We start from the raw sequence: 13,755 nt of genomic DNA, 5'->3' as shown, positions 1-13,755 counted from the left end.
GAGGCAGCCAGACTCCCAGCCCTGAGCTTTCCCTTCCTCCCTTCCCTCCCCTTCCAGCTCCCTCGTCCCAGGTTTCCCCCTCCCCTCTCCCACCCTCATTCCTCCCTCCCTCCACCCCAGTTATATGAAATAAACAGACATTTTTGTTTGAAAAACAGGTGTCTTTATTTTACAGTAGGTAGGGAGGGGAAAGGGGAAGGGGGGTAGGGTGGAAGAAGGCCCCAGTGGGGCATGCAAGGGAGAGGTCAGTCCTCCTCCTCCACCTGGAAGCTCTCCCGCAGGGCTTCCCGGATCCGGACGGCCCCCCGCTGGGCTTCCTGGATGGCGGCAGTGCGGGGCTGACCGTAGTGTCCAGCCATGCGGTCAGCCTCAGCCATCCAGGCTGGCTGGAAAGCCTCCCCCTTTCGCTCACACAAATTGTGGAGCACACAACATGCTGCCACCATGGGAGGGATGTTGTGCTCGGCCAGGTCCAGACGGGTTAGGAGGCATCGAAAGCGGGCTTTCAGTCGCCCGAAGGCCCCCTCCACCACGATGCGGGCCCTGGTCAGCCTGGCATTGAAGGCCTGGCGGGAGGGATTGAGGTGCTCCGTGTAGGGCTTCATCAGCCACGGCTGCAGTGGGTAGGCGGCATCCCCCACCAGGCACACGGGCATGTCCACGTCCCCGACCCTGATGTGGCGGTCAGGGAAGAAGGTCCCGTCCTGCAGCCGCTGGCACACGGAGGACTTGCGGTACACCCGGGCGTCATGTGCTTTGCCGGACCAGCCCACATTAATGTCCGTGAACTGTCCCCGGTGGTCACACACGGCCTGCAGGAGGATGGAGAAGTACCCCTTGCGGTTGACGTACCGGGAGGCCTGGTGTTCCGGGGCACGGATGGGGATGTGCGTCCCGTCGATGGCCCCCCCCACAGTTGGGGAAGCCGAGGGCGCCGAATCCCTGGATGACGGGGTCCGGGTCGGCGAGGCGGACCACCCTGCAGAGCAGCACCCGGTTGATGGCTTTGACCACCTGCGGAGAGAGACACAGCAAAGCGCCAATCAGTGGGGCGCCTGGGTGGCTGGGAGCATTCATGCTCTGGCAGTGCCCCGCGCCCTACTCCCGGAAGCAACCCCCCTGGCGGCGTGTAGTACGGCCGGGACAGACCGACCCCTCCGGTGCAGGGCGCTTTCGCCTCCTCCTGGCCTCCCTTTGTCCCTGGGGTGGCCCATCCCCTCCTCGCAGCCCCCCTCCCCCCCAGCTCGGTGGCCGACGAGTGCCATACCTGCATGAGCACCACTCCGACAGTGGATCTCCCCACGCCGAACTGGTTCCCGACGGATCGGTAGCTGTCCGGCGTGGAGAGCTTCCAGAGGGCGATGGCCACCCGCTTCTGGAGGGGGATGGCGGGCCTCATGCAAGTGTCCCTTCTGCGCAGGGCAGGGGCGAGCCACTCGCAGAGCTCCAGGAAGGTGTCCCTCCTCATCCTGAAGTTCTGGGTCCACTGTCGGTCCTCCCAGTGCTCCAGGATGATACGGTCCCACCAGTCGCTGCTGGTGTCCAGACGCCAGATGTGGCGGGGCACGCCGGTGCCGGGGCGCCGCCGCGGCTTCTCCACGGCCCCCAGGGTGGCCAGGCAGAGAGGCAGGGGGCTGACGTGCACCAGGAGGTGCCAGGCAGCCTCGAGCCATTGGTGGCAGGCTTGCAGCAGCAAGTCCAGAAAGTGCACCAGAAGGTGCAGGGCAAGCTCTGGCTCCATGTTGCCACCTGCGGCGGCGGCCCCGAAGGGAAGCACCAACACAGACGGGCACAGAGACCAACGCTTTGCTGTCCCTCGGTGAGGTTGGCAAGGAAGCAGGAAAAGCTGAGAACCGGCTGTCCGGGGGGGTCCCTTTAAGCACGAGCCTCAGATAGCCTCAGACAGCAGCCACACAAAGCAACTACTGACCTGATGCCCTGCCGGAACCGGTTTCAGCCGCCCTTAAATGCCCCCCTGCGTCCAATCAGTGTGGACGCGCTAGTTAGAATTAGCAAAATGCTAATTCGAACTAGTTTTTAGTTCTAGACGCGTTAGTTCGAATTAGCTTAGTTCGAATTAACTAATTAACTAAGTTAGTTCGAATTAGCGCTGTAGTGTAGACGTACCCATACAGATTCAACTTAAGAACAAACCTACAGTCCCTATCTTGTTCGTAACCCAGGGACTGCCTGTATTTTAAAAATGTTTCTAGCCCACATGTTGGTAGAATAATGTATAAAACTGGTACCTGAGTGTACCCTACCAGCTCAAACACCACAAAGCAAATAAAGTGATCTCCAAATTTATGATTTTTAAGACAACCTCATGATTTTTGAGAACTTGGAGTTAATGATACAGCAGCATCCTCTGCTCAAGTGAACAGAGGCTGAGTCCTTCTCTAGCCCAGATAGACCTTAGTCCACCTGAAGACAGTACTTGAAGAGCCAGGGAGAACAGGAGGTGTGTACCAAGGAAGAAGATATTCTGGTAGATATTTTGTCCAAGAAAGGACAAAGCCTGGTCCTGCACCCATCTGGAGAGCATCTTAGCAGACCTGTGCTTAGGGTTGCCAAATGGTTTCAACAAAAATACCGGACACACTTGACATTACATCACAATCTACATTACATCTTATGTAGAAAATACCGGATATTTATATTTTCTCAATTTGTTTCCCAAACAGAAAGCTTCAAACCAGACACCTGGCAACCCTACCGTGCTATTAGTGGCAGCTAGGTGGTATTCCCTGGCTCCCCCACTCCATGATTTGGGCTCAAGGACTCTTCAGTTGGGGAATTCATGGATGTGTGTTTCACTGACCCCAAGATGTCAGCATTATGTAGCTGGAATAGAAAAGGGAAAGACTGCAGTATTGCCAGTACTCAGGGCTGGTTAGTAGGGACCTATCAAATCCATGGTACATTTTGGTTGTACTAAAAAACATAAGACCTTGTATTAGAAGTAGCTTTGTATCTGTCTGTGAAGAGCTAGGACAGCATGCAGGGAGAAGAGACACATGCAGCCAAACATCTAACATCCATCAAAACTGGTTAATTTCATGATCACAGGATTTTAAAAATAGTACAGGCAGTCCCCGGGTTACGTACAAGATAGGGACTGTAGGTTTGTTCTTAAGTTGAATTTGTATGTAAGTCGGAACTGGTACATATTGTAGGGGAAACTCTAGCCAAACATTTTTTTTAGTTTTGGATAGCATAGGGAAAGGTTAACTCCCCTCTAATGTTTGTTTTGCTGTCTGTTCCCCTGTTCAGAAGATTTCACATCTATTTCTGTCCCTGTGACAAACTCAGGACTAAAGGAGTAACTCATCAAATACCAAACAGCTCTGCACCATGCTTTGAGCTAATAGCTTTATTTCCACACACCACCCAGGGTTCTAGGAGGAGGGTCCTTTTTTTGCTAACACAATGAGGCCAGCACTTTGTTTGTTTTGGTGGAGTCTTTGTTTGCCCAGGGAGCCCAGCATGTATAGGGGGAGGAGGGGCGGAGAGGCTGCTTTTGTCTGCTGTTCTGCAGCCTGTTGCTCAGGGGAGGGGGCAACCTGTTGCTGGCAGGGGGGGAGGGGGGAGGCGTGCAGGATGCGAGGCCGCGGGGGGGGGGCAGAGGGCTTGGGGAGGCACTTGTCCTCTGCCCGGCAGCTCTGCAGGATCCCTGTCCCTGTGGCCAGCTGCTGCAGGCAGAGGCCAGTTGGAGCCGGCCGAAGAGGAGGAGGAGGTGGATTCTAGGACCCAGGTGAGCGAGCCCCGGGAATGCTGCTGCGCATGTGCGGGAGTTGCCTCACCCCGTTCGTATCTAGGGATCCGACGTAAGTCGGATCCACGTAAGTCGGGGACTGCCTGTAAATGTCATTATTTTAGCTATTACAATGTGAAAATTCACAGTATTGTAATTGCAGCAGTCCTGAATCAAAAAGGAGTTGTGGGGTTGGGTTACAAGGTTATTTTTCGAGAGGTTCCTATACTGCTACACTTATGTCTCTGCTGCTCCTGGCCACAGTGCTGCCATCGGAGTTGGTCACCCAGCCAACAGTAACCTCTCTCTGGCTTCCTAATTCTGAAGGCAGTGCAGAAGTAAGGGTGGCAATACAATGACGCCCCCCAAATAACCATGTGACCCCTCCTGCAATGCCCTTTTGGATCAGGATTCCCAAATTGAGTAACACTGGCTTCCAGTGTTCCCTATAAATTGTGCACTTGGGTGGCCACCCAGAAGAGATTCAAATGTCACCTTGCTGATTAGCAGAGTGCCCACAATTGGCAGCACATGTTTCTGCTGATCTGCATATGCCTTTGTGCACATAACAAAATTTATTCCACACATGGTTGGGGAAAAAGTTAAAAGGAATATTGCTGGTCTGCCCATGAGATCTGTAGAGTATAGGGTAAAAGGACACAAAAGGCCAGAGTTCATAGAGGAAGGCCGATTTCACAGCCAACATATTTTTCATGGCTTGAATTTGGAAGGACCCTATTGGACAGCGATGCTTGCAGCTGTTGGTATGCTGGCTTTTGACTCTAGCTCCTGAATCCCAGGATTATGTAAAAATCTCAATTTTTGTTCTTTAAAAAAGTCAGTTGCTAGCCTGGGGCAACATGGACCCCAGCAGCCCCTCTCCCCAAAGCTGAAGGTGTATCCCACTCTCGTGCTATGGGGCGAATGAGGATGGGTTATACTTCGTGGCTGTTGGGGCCTGGCCCCACTGTGGCGGCTGCTTGAAGAGGATTCAATAGGAGCCCCCAGAAGAGAGGCCAGGCGAGTCACCGCCCAGCCCCGTCTCTGATCCCCAGCCGGGCCAGCGGGCGGCAAGACTCCGACCCAGCGCGACCAGCCAATCTCGCCCCGGCGGCCGCGACTCCCGCTGTCGGCCGCAAGGGGCGGCAGCGAGCGGCGCGTCATGTGACGCGGAGGCAGAGCCCGGCCTGGCTGGCGGTGGGCAGCGGGCAGAGCCGCCGCCGGCGCCACGCCTAGCGGAGCCTGCGAGCGAGGCCGAGCGGAGGGCAGCGCGGGGCCGGCGATGGAGGCGCTGTGAGCGGGGCCGGGCCGGGAGGCGGCGGGGCCTGGGCCGCGAGCGCGGGGCGGCCGCAGCAGGATGTCGCGCTCGGTGCTGCAGCCCAGCCAGCAGAAGCTGGCGGAGAAACTGACCATCCTGAACGACCGGGGCATCGGCATGCTCACCCGGCTCTACAACATCAAGAAGGTGCGGGGGCCCCGCGGCGGGGGCGGGACGGCGCGGGGAGCCGGGCGGGAGGGTCTCGGCCGCCGCAGTCGCTCCTGGGCCCTGCGCTGCAGTTTCCCTCCTGCGCCTGATCCTGCAGCGGGACCCTGGCGGCTCCGCCGCGGCCTAGCTGCGGGGCCCGGGGCGCAGCCGCTGCCCGCCCGAGCTCTCGCCGCACAGGCTCATCCTCGGCTGCAGCGCTGGGCAGCCACTGTGGGCTCGGGGCTTCCTGCGAGGGTCGCGGAGCCGCGGTGGGAAAACTTCCCGTCTGGTGGCGGCCTCCCTGGGCCATGGGGGTGAGATCGCCGCGGGGAGGGGGCCCCCTACACTCCCCGGGGCCTCCCTCTGCATGGAGGCCGATCTCACCGACCCGTCGGGTCCCGAAGCCCGCGGGTGGGTGGGTGTTTCTCCCCCAGAAGGAGCAGGGAGGGGAGAGGCTTGCGAGGCCACCCACAATCCCAAGGGAGAATGACTGTCTCCCGTCTGCCCACGGGATTTCTTAGGGAGAGCCCGATGGGGTGTGAAGCGGGCATTATTTCCCCTCTGTTTGTGTGTGTGTTTTTGCTTGTCAGTCACGGGATCAAGGGTAGTATGGGTCAGCTTCCCAGTCCAACCTGCAAAAGGTTCCTAGCCGCCTAAGAGGAAAGATCTCATTAAAAGTAATATCTTGTAATCTCAATAAGTTTGAGACAGGTGGTTGTTTAGAAAGATTGCTGCTAGTTTTAATTGTAGCAGATGTTTTTGAATCCTTTTTGGTGCTAAAAGAGGTTGGCTCTATGTTGATTAGAAAAATGAAGGAAAGAAAATAGTGTTTTTGTAAAGGAAAATGATTCACGGCTGCAGGAAGTGAACATACCTTATGATTATTCATCTAGGAAAAAATCACCACTCCTTCATTGGAAAGGCTTAACTTGATAAGTCTTTCCATCTTGTTTAAACACAAGAAACCTTGCTTCAAAACGATAGACTTTGTAGTGATCATTTTTAAATCGTTCAATTCTTCTTGACGTATCAGACTTTCTTCAACAATGATATACGGACATGAAGTAGAACTTCAGGTTTCTAATGAATCAGTTAGGTGATAGTGAATTTTGGTTAATTCAGATTTTACTACTATTTATATATAGCCTGCTTTAACTAGTGCATTCTAGAATGCACAGCTTGAGTGCATTTGATTTGATGTCTTCATACTGTACAGACATTTTCAGGATTGAGACTCTAAGTTCCACAGGCTATTCTATGTGTTTGTAATTCTGCACGCTCAGACTTTGCACTTACTGTTTCAAAAACACTTTTGAGTTGATTCATAAAAAGAACCACAATCACCCTGACGGATGCAACAGGTACTGACTGAGTGCCTCAGTGGAGTGATTCCTGGTTCAACTATGAGCTGCAACCCGATTCTTGAGAGAGCTTTTACATTGTTTTACTTCAGAAATTTAATTTAGTCTAGTAAAATTAAACATTGTGAGACAGTGATTTTCTAATAGTTTTGTAGTGTGAGACTTTAAGAGCATGTCTACATGCAGATTTATATACCTGTTACTGTGGGTTTTTTAACTGATTTAGTTAAACTGGTGCAAAAAGGTTGTATTGGGTATGCTTATTTATGACTTGGTCAATTTAGGAACAGGTTTGCAGTGGTTTAACTAAGTCAGGCTAATTAAACAGGTGCAAAGTTCTTGTGCAGACAAGGTTTTAGTTTGCTCTGTATGTGTGTGTGTATATATACACATGTGTGCACATGTGTATATATGTGTGTGTGTGTGTGTGTGTGTATAATGACCAGCATGCTCTCTCTGCTGTTTCAGTTTAATACTGTAACAGTAAAAAAAGATGACAAATAAGGTTATAGTAAAACAGAGAAACCTTGTATTCAGAGAAAATGACTTTAAGAAACTTATTAAATCTTCCTTATTTACACTTCTGTGCTTGCTGTTGTAAGGTATGCTGGCAGAACCCTTCTAGTGTAGACAGTTATATTGGCAATAATCTTTTGACAGTATAGCTTATGGTTTGGTGAGTGAAATACATTGTATAGATAAAATCACCGTTTTGCTACTGTAACTCTGTTAAGGCTTTGCCCATATACCTATGTGGTCTTATAAAATAAATTAACCCTAAGCTTACACATCTATATGGGGGAAAAGTGTTAAGGGTTGATCCGGCTTTAATCATCAGCAATGTCTCACTGGTACTCTGCTTGACAGGAATATGGTGTTTGTCTTTCAAGCCTCTGAAATTGCATCTGCTCCAGATGACATACAGTAAAAATGCTTAACTTCAGGGATCTAAAAGGTTAACCTGTTAACCAGTAAGCATCACCCTGAACTGGAGAGGCATAACAATTCTGTTAACTGTTAGGGGCTATAATAGCTCTCCACCCTGTCTGTGGTAGCCCTGGCCACCTACTCCCTTGCCCCAGCTGCAGCAGAGTCTGCAGAGAAACTTTCCTCACACCCCGGGGAGTTGGGCCAGCAGCAGCCCTTGCTGGCCTTGCTCCTAGGGAGGCTTCGCTGCCCACTGTGTGTGTAACCGCTATGATTTTTAGCAGTTACATGGTTGCATTTTAAAATGCATTTTGCATTGCGGGGTTTAGGAGGTGTATGTAGGTAGTCCAACTTTACGTTGTGTATTCCACTGCAAAACTGGTAGAGCATCAAATGGAAATCTGTGTGGGAGTTCATGAAGCTGCTTGTTTTTCTACCTAAGTTGGTTTTTGTTTTTTGTTTTTAAACTGTATTCATCGCTGTGGTAACTGAATGGCAACATAATGTTAAAGAGGGAGGCCTTCTGCACAGAGCTAAGGCTTCCATAGGATTTGATCTAGACTTTGCCATGAATCTTGGGCCAAAATGTGCATGCCCTGAGCTCTTTGTAACTGTGGACCTTTTCCTGAGGATGAGACTGTCTGAAACAAATCACAGAATTGCTGAAATTTTAGGGAGCTCTGTGGGAAGAAAGAATCTTAGTGGTTTTAGTTTTTAAAGTCCCTTTAAATATTCAAGAGGCAAATTGGGAACTCAGATTACTAGAAGTTACTAGTCTATATGTGGTATTGTGGTTAAAGGAAATGGTTAAGATGGTTTTTATAAGAGGAAGTGATAGTAGATCAAATGATAAGACCAACTGAGAAATTGCTGTAATTGTTTAGAGAACAAGTATCCTTAAAAGATTAAGAAGGTTCTTGCTTATTTTAGTTTTAAATATAAGCTCCAAAGTAATTTTGAAATTCTTAGGAATGGTTAAAGTCGAGTTTGTATTTCATTTTCGCATGTAAACAAAAGATCTCAGTTTTTGTCATTGACCCTTTTTTCCCTCTCTAAAGTTGTTGATTTTTCTTCAGTTCCTGGCTGCAGAAACTTCCTGCCATTACATTGGTTTTTTTTAAATAGCAGTTTGGAATTCATTGGATTTAACAACTTGAACTGATGATAAAAACAACTAGTAGTCTTGTGGCACCTTGGAGACAAACAAATCTATAGGCTCATGAGCTTTTGTTGTAAGAACCTATTAGTTTTACCCATGTAAGCTCATGATCCTATAGATTTGTTATTCTCTAAGATGCCACAAGACTACTTGTTATTTTTAAAGTTACAGACTAACATGGGTGCCCCTCTGAGACTTTTTGAGCTGATGAAGTTTATCTTCAATATCACAAACTTTAGTAAATGAATAAAGGCACAGGTTTTTAGATGTGAAAGCACATGCTATGTATTGCAAAACTTGATTATCATTCATCTTTCATGTTAATGTTCCTATTTTTTGAATACTGAGAGTGAACAGATGAATTGATGACTTACCTGGAAATCTTAATGCTCTTAAATGAGGTTGCACAGAAGTAGGGGTTGTGAGATATACTACTCATTTCCTCTTCCCCTTCTCTGCTGCCAAGACATTGTCTGCTACTCTACTTCTCTAATCTCGTGGCACTGAAAGGATCTAGCTTCCTCTGTTGATAGTTTTCTCCAGCAGCAGCATTCAACTAATGTGATTTCCATTGGTTTCCTACTATCAGATTTAGGGATTTAAAAAAACCCTGTTTAATTGGCTAGCTGGTTAAACATTGTTTAACTGGTTAACTGATTGAAAGGGTGGGTCCTGCCTGCTGCTGGGCTGGGGCACCCCAACCCTCCCCCAGCAAGCAGGGACTGCTCTGACATCAAGGCTGGAGCAGACCCTGTACACAGTGCGCCCCCCATGGGGCTAGAGTAGCCCCCTGCTGCACCTTCATAGTCATATCCAGATTAGCAACAGTGATTTGGAGATGAGACTAAAATCAAGTAAGGAAAAGTACTCGGAGAAATGTAATATGGTTCTGCCCTTCACCTGCCCCATCTCCCCCCACTGGTGAGAGCATAGGTCAGGGTGGACAATCTTTTTGTAAGAGGGCCACTTCACCAATGTTGGTAGTGGTTGCGATTCAGAAGGGGCAGGGCCTCCGACAGAAGGGGCGGTTCTTCTAGGCACCATGTGTAGTGGGAGGAGACTTCTTGTGCACCCCTGTGGTAGGGGAAGCACTGGAGGTCTTTTTTTTTCCCCCCCCTTCCCCCTCTCATCCTGCGTGTCCCTGGCAGGGGGACGAAACTTCGCGTGTTCCCCTGTCCCCAGATCCCAACTGGTGGGGGAGCATGCAAAGTCTCTCGCCCTGGTCCAGGCGGGGCGAGCAGTGCCTAGAGGGAACTACCAGCCATTCTGAACAGTTAAGGAATTGCATTTAGCTGTCTTTCTGGTCACAGGCTTACATTAATGTTGCAAAATATATGGTATTGGTTGGCTTAGCCATACATGCTGTTTTTAGACTAAAGAAAAAAAAAAGATAGGAAACAAAAAAAGAAATGAGGTAGGAAAGAAGAGGGACACACATTGGGGTATATCTGGCTGACTCCCATTCCAGATATGATTGGGATTGAGCTGGTAATGGTGATGTCATCTGGATTCCCTTCTCTTGCCTTGTCTGGTGAGGACAGAAAAGTTTTGGGTTTCAAAGTAGGTATGTGAAAGGTTAATCAGTGGGGGTTGGAGCAGCTCCCTGCCTGCTTGCGGGTAGGAAGTTGGCTCCAGCTCTGTGGGGGGTCTGCTATGGACAGGGGCTATTCTTGTTGTCTGGAGCTCTGTCCATAGCGGGCCTGGGTGGCTCACATCTGTCCATGGCGGGCCCAGGAGTCCCATGGGCAGGGGCTGCTCCAGTGTTCTGAGCAGCCTCTATGGCGGGCCCAGGTGTCTGGCAGGCAGAGGCTGCTCCATCTTTCTTGATCCCAGAGTGAGCTGTATGCAGATGTAGGGATATCCCATGTAGTGCTTATTGTGCAATCACAGCTCAAAGCCTTGTGTAGCAAATGACAGCCTCCATTTTGCAATTTCAAAATCGAGCTTGTTAAAGATTTGTTTTTTAATTATTTGAGCAGATATAATACCACTTGTCAAACTTCCAACACTTACTCATAAGTCAAGTGAGTGCTTTTTTACCTGTGCCATAATTACAGGTACACAATCTTTCAGAAGAGGGACAGTGAGTGAGGTTCTCAATTCTGTTCCAGTCCCTTTATATTCTATGTAAGGGCAGAGTTCCTGAAGACCCTAGGTCTGGCTGTGGCAGGGTTTCAGTCAGTATAGGTACTACAGAAGACAGTTGTAAGACTGCCTTCAGAAGATTCCCTTGCCAACTCTTAGGGCAGGGGCTGAGGGCAGGAATGGCATGTCTGGTGCAGGGCCAGAATGATTTGAGTATTCTGCATGAACAGAAATATGTTAGAAATATCACGGAGAATTTAGAAATCCTGCTGTTTCAAAACTGGATTGCCTGTTCATTTCCACAGCTTGTTCATTGTTCAGTCTACCAGGTGTTGCTGCAAAAGCGCCTAATTTAAGTCACTGTAAAGATGCATTTATTTTAAAAGAATGTTCAGAGGATAGTCAGGTGCAGCTGAAGAGGCAAGTGCTTCTCTTGTGATTTACACACTAAATTCAAAATCACTCTGAAATAGAAGGTCCGTGTTCTGGTAATGAAAGAGAGAGTTTTTAACAACCTTTTAAATGCTTTTTTGGGTCATCAGAAGTCATTTACATTAACATGTTGCAATTTTCTGGCAATTAAAGCCCACCGTTTTTCTCACTACCTCTCTCACTGCCCTCATGTTTAATTAGTAAAATCAACTTTTTCTGTTTAATCAGTTCTGATATCTACTAACATTACAACTTTTCAGAGCTGACTGTATAAAATGAATTAGGCTTCAGTTTTGTGCTGTATTAGATTCTTTTTTTTGTAGGCATTTCTGACACAAATACCATTTCTGTCAGGAGCTTTGCCTAGGAAACAAATGCTCTGCCTTGCTTTAGTCCTAGAATACATTAGGTTGAACTTCAGTTGCTGCCTAAGAAATGACAGGTGTTGGATTTAATAATTAGTATTCAGGAAATAGTTTTTGAACACTTGAACCTGCACTACAAGTGTCTGTCTGAGACTATTAAATCATAGTTAAAATTAGTCACATGGATAACACCTATTATTACTGCATGGGTCTAACTGACTTAATGAAGTCCAGAAGGGTAGCAGACTTGATCTTATTACAGAATGGAGGAGTTTGGTCTATGCCGAAATTTTTAAACTAGATAATGGGGAAAACTGTAATAGAGTTCTGTAACCTAGTTGTATTTGTAGAGGGATGGAAAATCCTGGTGAAAAGTTAACTGTGATCTCACAGCAGGGGTTTGCTTCAGCCAGACTTGGCCCGCTGCACCATGGGCTGCTCTGGCCATGCTGGGCCAAGCCCGTTGTGCTGTGGAAAGCGGGGGCTTGGCGGGTGCATGATTACTGGGTAACTGGTTAACCAGTTAACTCTTTACATCCCTAATTGTAGGTTAGTTGGACCTTTTCATTGTAAGCACGTGTTGCTGTAGGAGAAAGTTTGTCAAAGCTCTTAAACGTTAAAACATTCAAAGCTTTACGGTAAGAAATAATTTGTCTGTGTACTATGGGCTATTTTCACAGCATCATATTTAGTTCTTGTATGAAGGCCTCATTCATACTAGCTTTTCAGTAGACAAGCCTGTTGATTAATAAACTGAAGACCTTCACACAGTATGGAAAATTTAACCAAATGAGTCAGCTGCTGCAGCCTTCACCAGAGTTGTTAAGGCAATCACTTAATCTTAGTCTATTCATTTATAGTGTATAGGGTTTATTTATATATTCAGCTTCCATTATAGTTTTTCAGTGGAATAACTGTAGTTGTCTGCCCTTCTTCCCAACAAGGATTTTGACTTTTATTAAAATTATACATTGATAACTGATATTAGCTTTAAATAAATGGCAAATGAAAGTTAAGCACCTGATACAAACCTAGTGAAATTTAGAAGTGACGACGTAACTCTATCTCTGAATTTCCTTTTTTGCCTAACGCTTAAATTAGTCACTTTGACACCACTCTTGCATAAAATGCAGCTTACTGTCCCTGGAGAAGTTTTAGAGTGAAACTTTTTTTTTGAACATTGTAAGTCCCACACAGAACACTTGCCCATTATTTTCTTGTGTGACACTAGAATTCACCATATACTTGAATGCAGTGGCTCAGGAGTTTCTACATCTTATTTAGGTAATTTGTAAATAGCATTATCTAGGTTAGTTGTAAATTTTGGGGAATGTCATAAAAATCGAATGCAAATTACTAACCTAAATTTTGGAAAGCCGTGTAGATGTTTTGCAATACTGTACTACCTTGGCAGAACCATACCTCAGTGTAATTATTCTGTGTTGGTTCATTTCATGTTTTCCTGTACTTTTCCGTATGTTCTTTTAATAATGTCCTATTTTCAGCCTTCCTTTTCTCATATATTCTTGAGAAACTGGCTCCTCTGGTCATGTCTCAAATTAATAGTTTTGATGATTTCCCAGACTGGTTTTCACTGCAGTCACAAACTGCAGTCCTCAGTGTGATGAGTCGTCTTTTCTTCTCTTTGCTCTTTCTTTCAATGGAGCTTTTGACATTCTGAGCAGCTGTATCTTCCTGGATAGTGTCCATAGATATTTAGTAATCTGTGCGCCAGCTGTTATAGACTAATAACTTTTTTTGAAACTTCAGAGGGTAGTTGAATTAGTCTGTAACTGGAAAAACTTAAAAAACAAATAGTCTTACAGCTCTTTAGAGACGAACAAAGCAAGGTGGTATTGTGGGCTTTTGTGGGCACAACCCGCTTCTTCAGATGAATGGAGTTATTAAAGGTCCAGTTTGTAAATAAATAGGGGAGGAGGTGGAGAAAAGGAAAAAGGGGGGGGGGGATATAGGGAAGACTATTGACTATTAGACTTTTGACACTATTGACTATTTCTTCCCCCTTTTTTCTTTTTCTTTTTTTTCTTCTTTTTCCTTTTACCCCCATCCCCTATTGATTTAGAAACTGGACCTTAAATAACTTCCTTCATCTGAAGAAGTGGGTGATGTTCAGGAAAGCTCATGATACCATCTACAACTTTTTTTCTGAAGATAGTTCCTTATCTACACCAGCACCTTTCCATGAA

The 13,755-nt window shown here is 47.3% G+C and overlaps 1 protein-coding gene across 2 annotated transcripts in view; it reads left to right on the top strand.

Moving 5' to 3' along the window:
• Positions 1-4,929: 4,929 nt before the first annotated feature.
• The window catches only part of NCKAP1 (NCK associated protein 1), a 124,274-nt gene continuing 115,448 nt past the window's right edge, over positions 4,930-13,755 (top strand). Inside the window, exon 1 of one of the 2 annotated variants that reach the window (XM_089779788.1) lies at positions 4,930-5,219. In XM_089779788.1, coding sequence (XP_089635914.1) covers positions 5,112-5,219 — 108 coding nt within the window. In that variant the 5' untranslated portion in view covers positions 4,930-5,111. The remainder of the gene's footprint in view (positions 5,220-13,755) is intronic. The other variant, XM_075933759.2, reaches the window with a different exon arrangement.

This window comes from Pelodiscus sinensis, chromosome 7, assembly GCF_052426305.1.
Source record: "Pelodiscus sinensis isolate ZL-2025 chromosome 7, ASM5242630v1, whole genome shotgun sequence".
Taxonomy (NCBI): domain Eukaryota; kingdom Metazoa; phylum Chordata; order Testudines; family Trionychidae; genus Pelodiscus; species Pelodiscus sinensis.
Note: the sequence above shows the minus strand (reverse complement) of the source record. Positions and strands in the feature narration are given on the sequence as shown.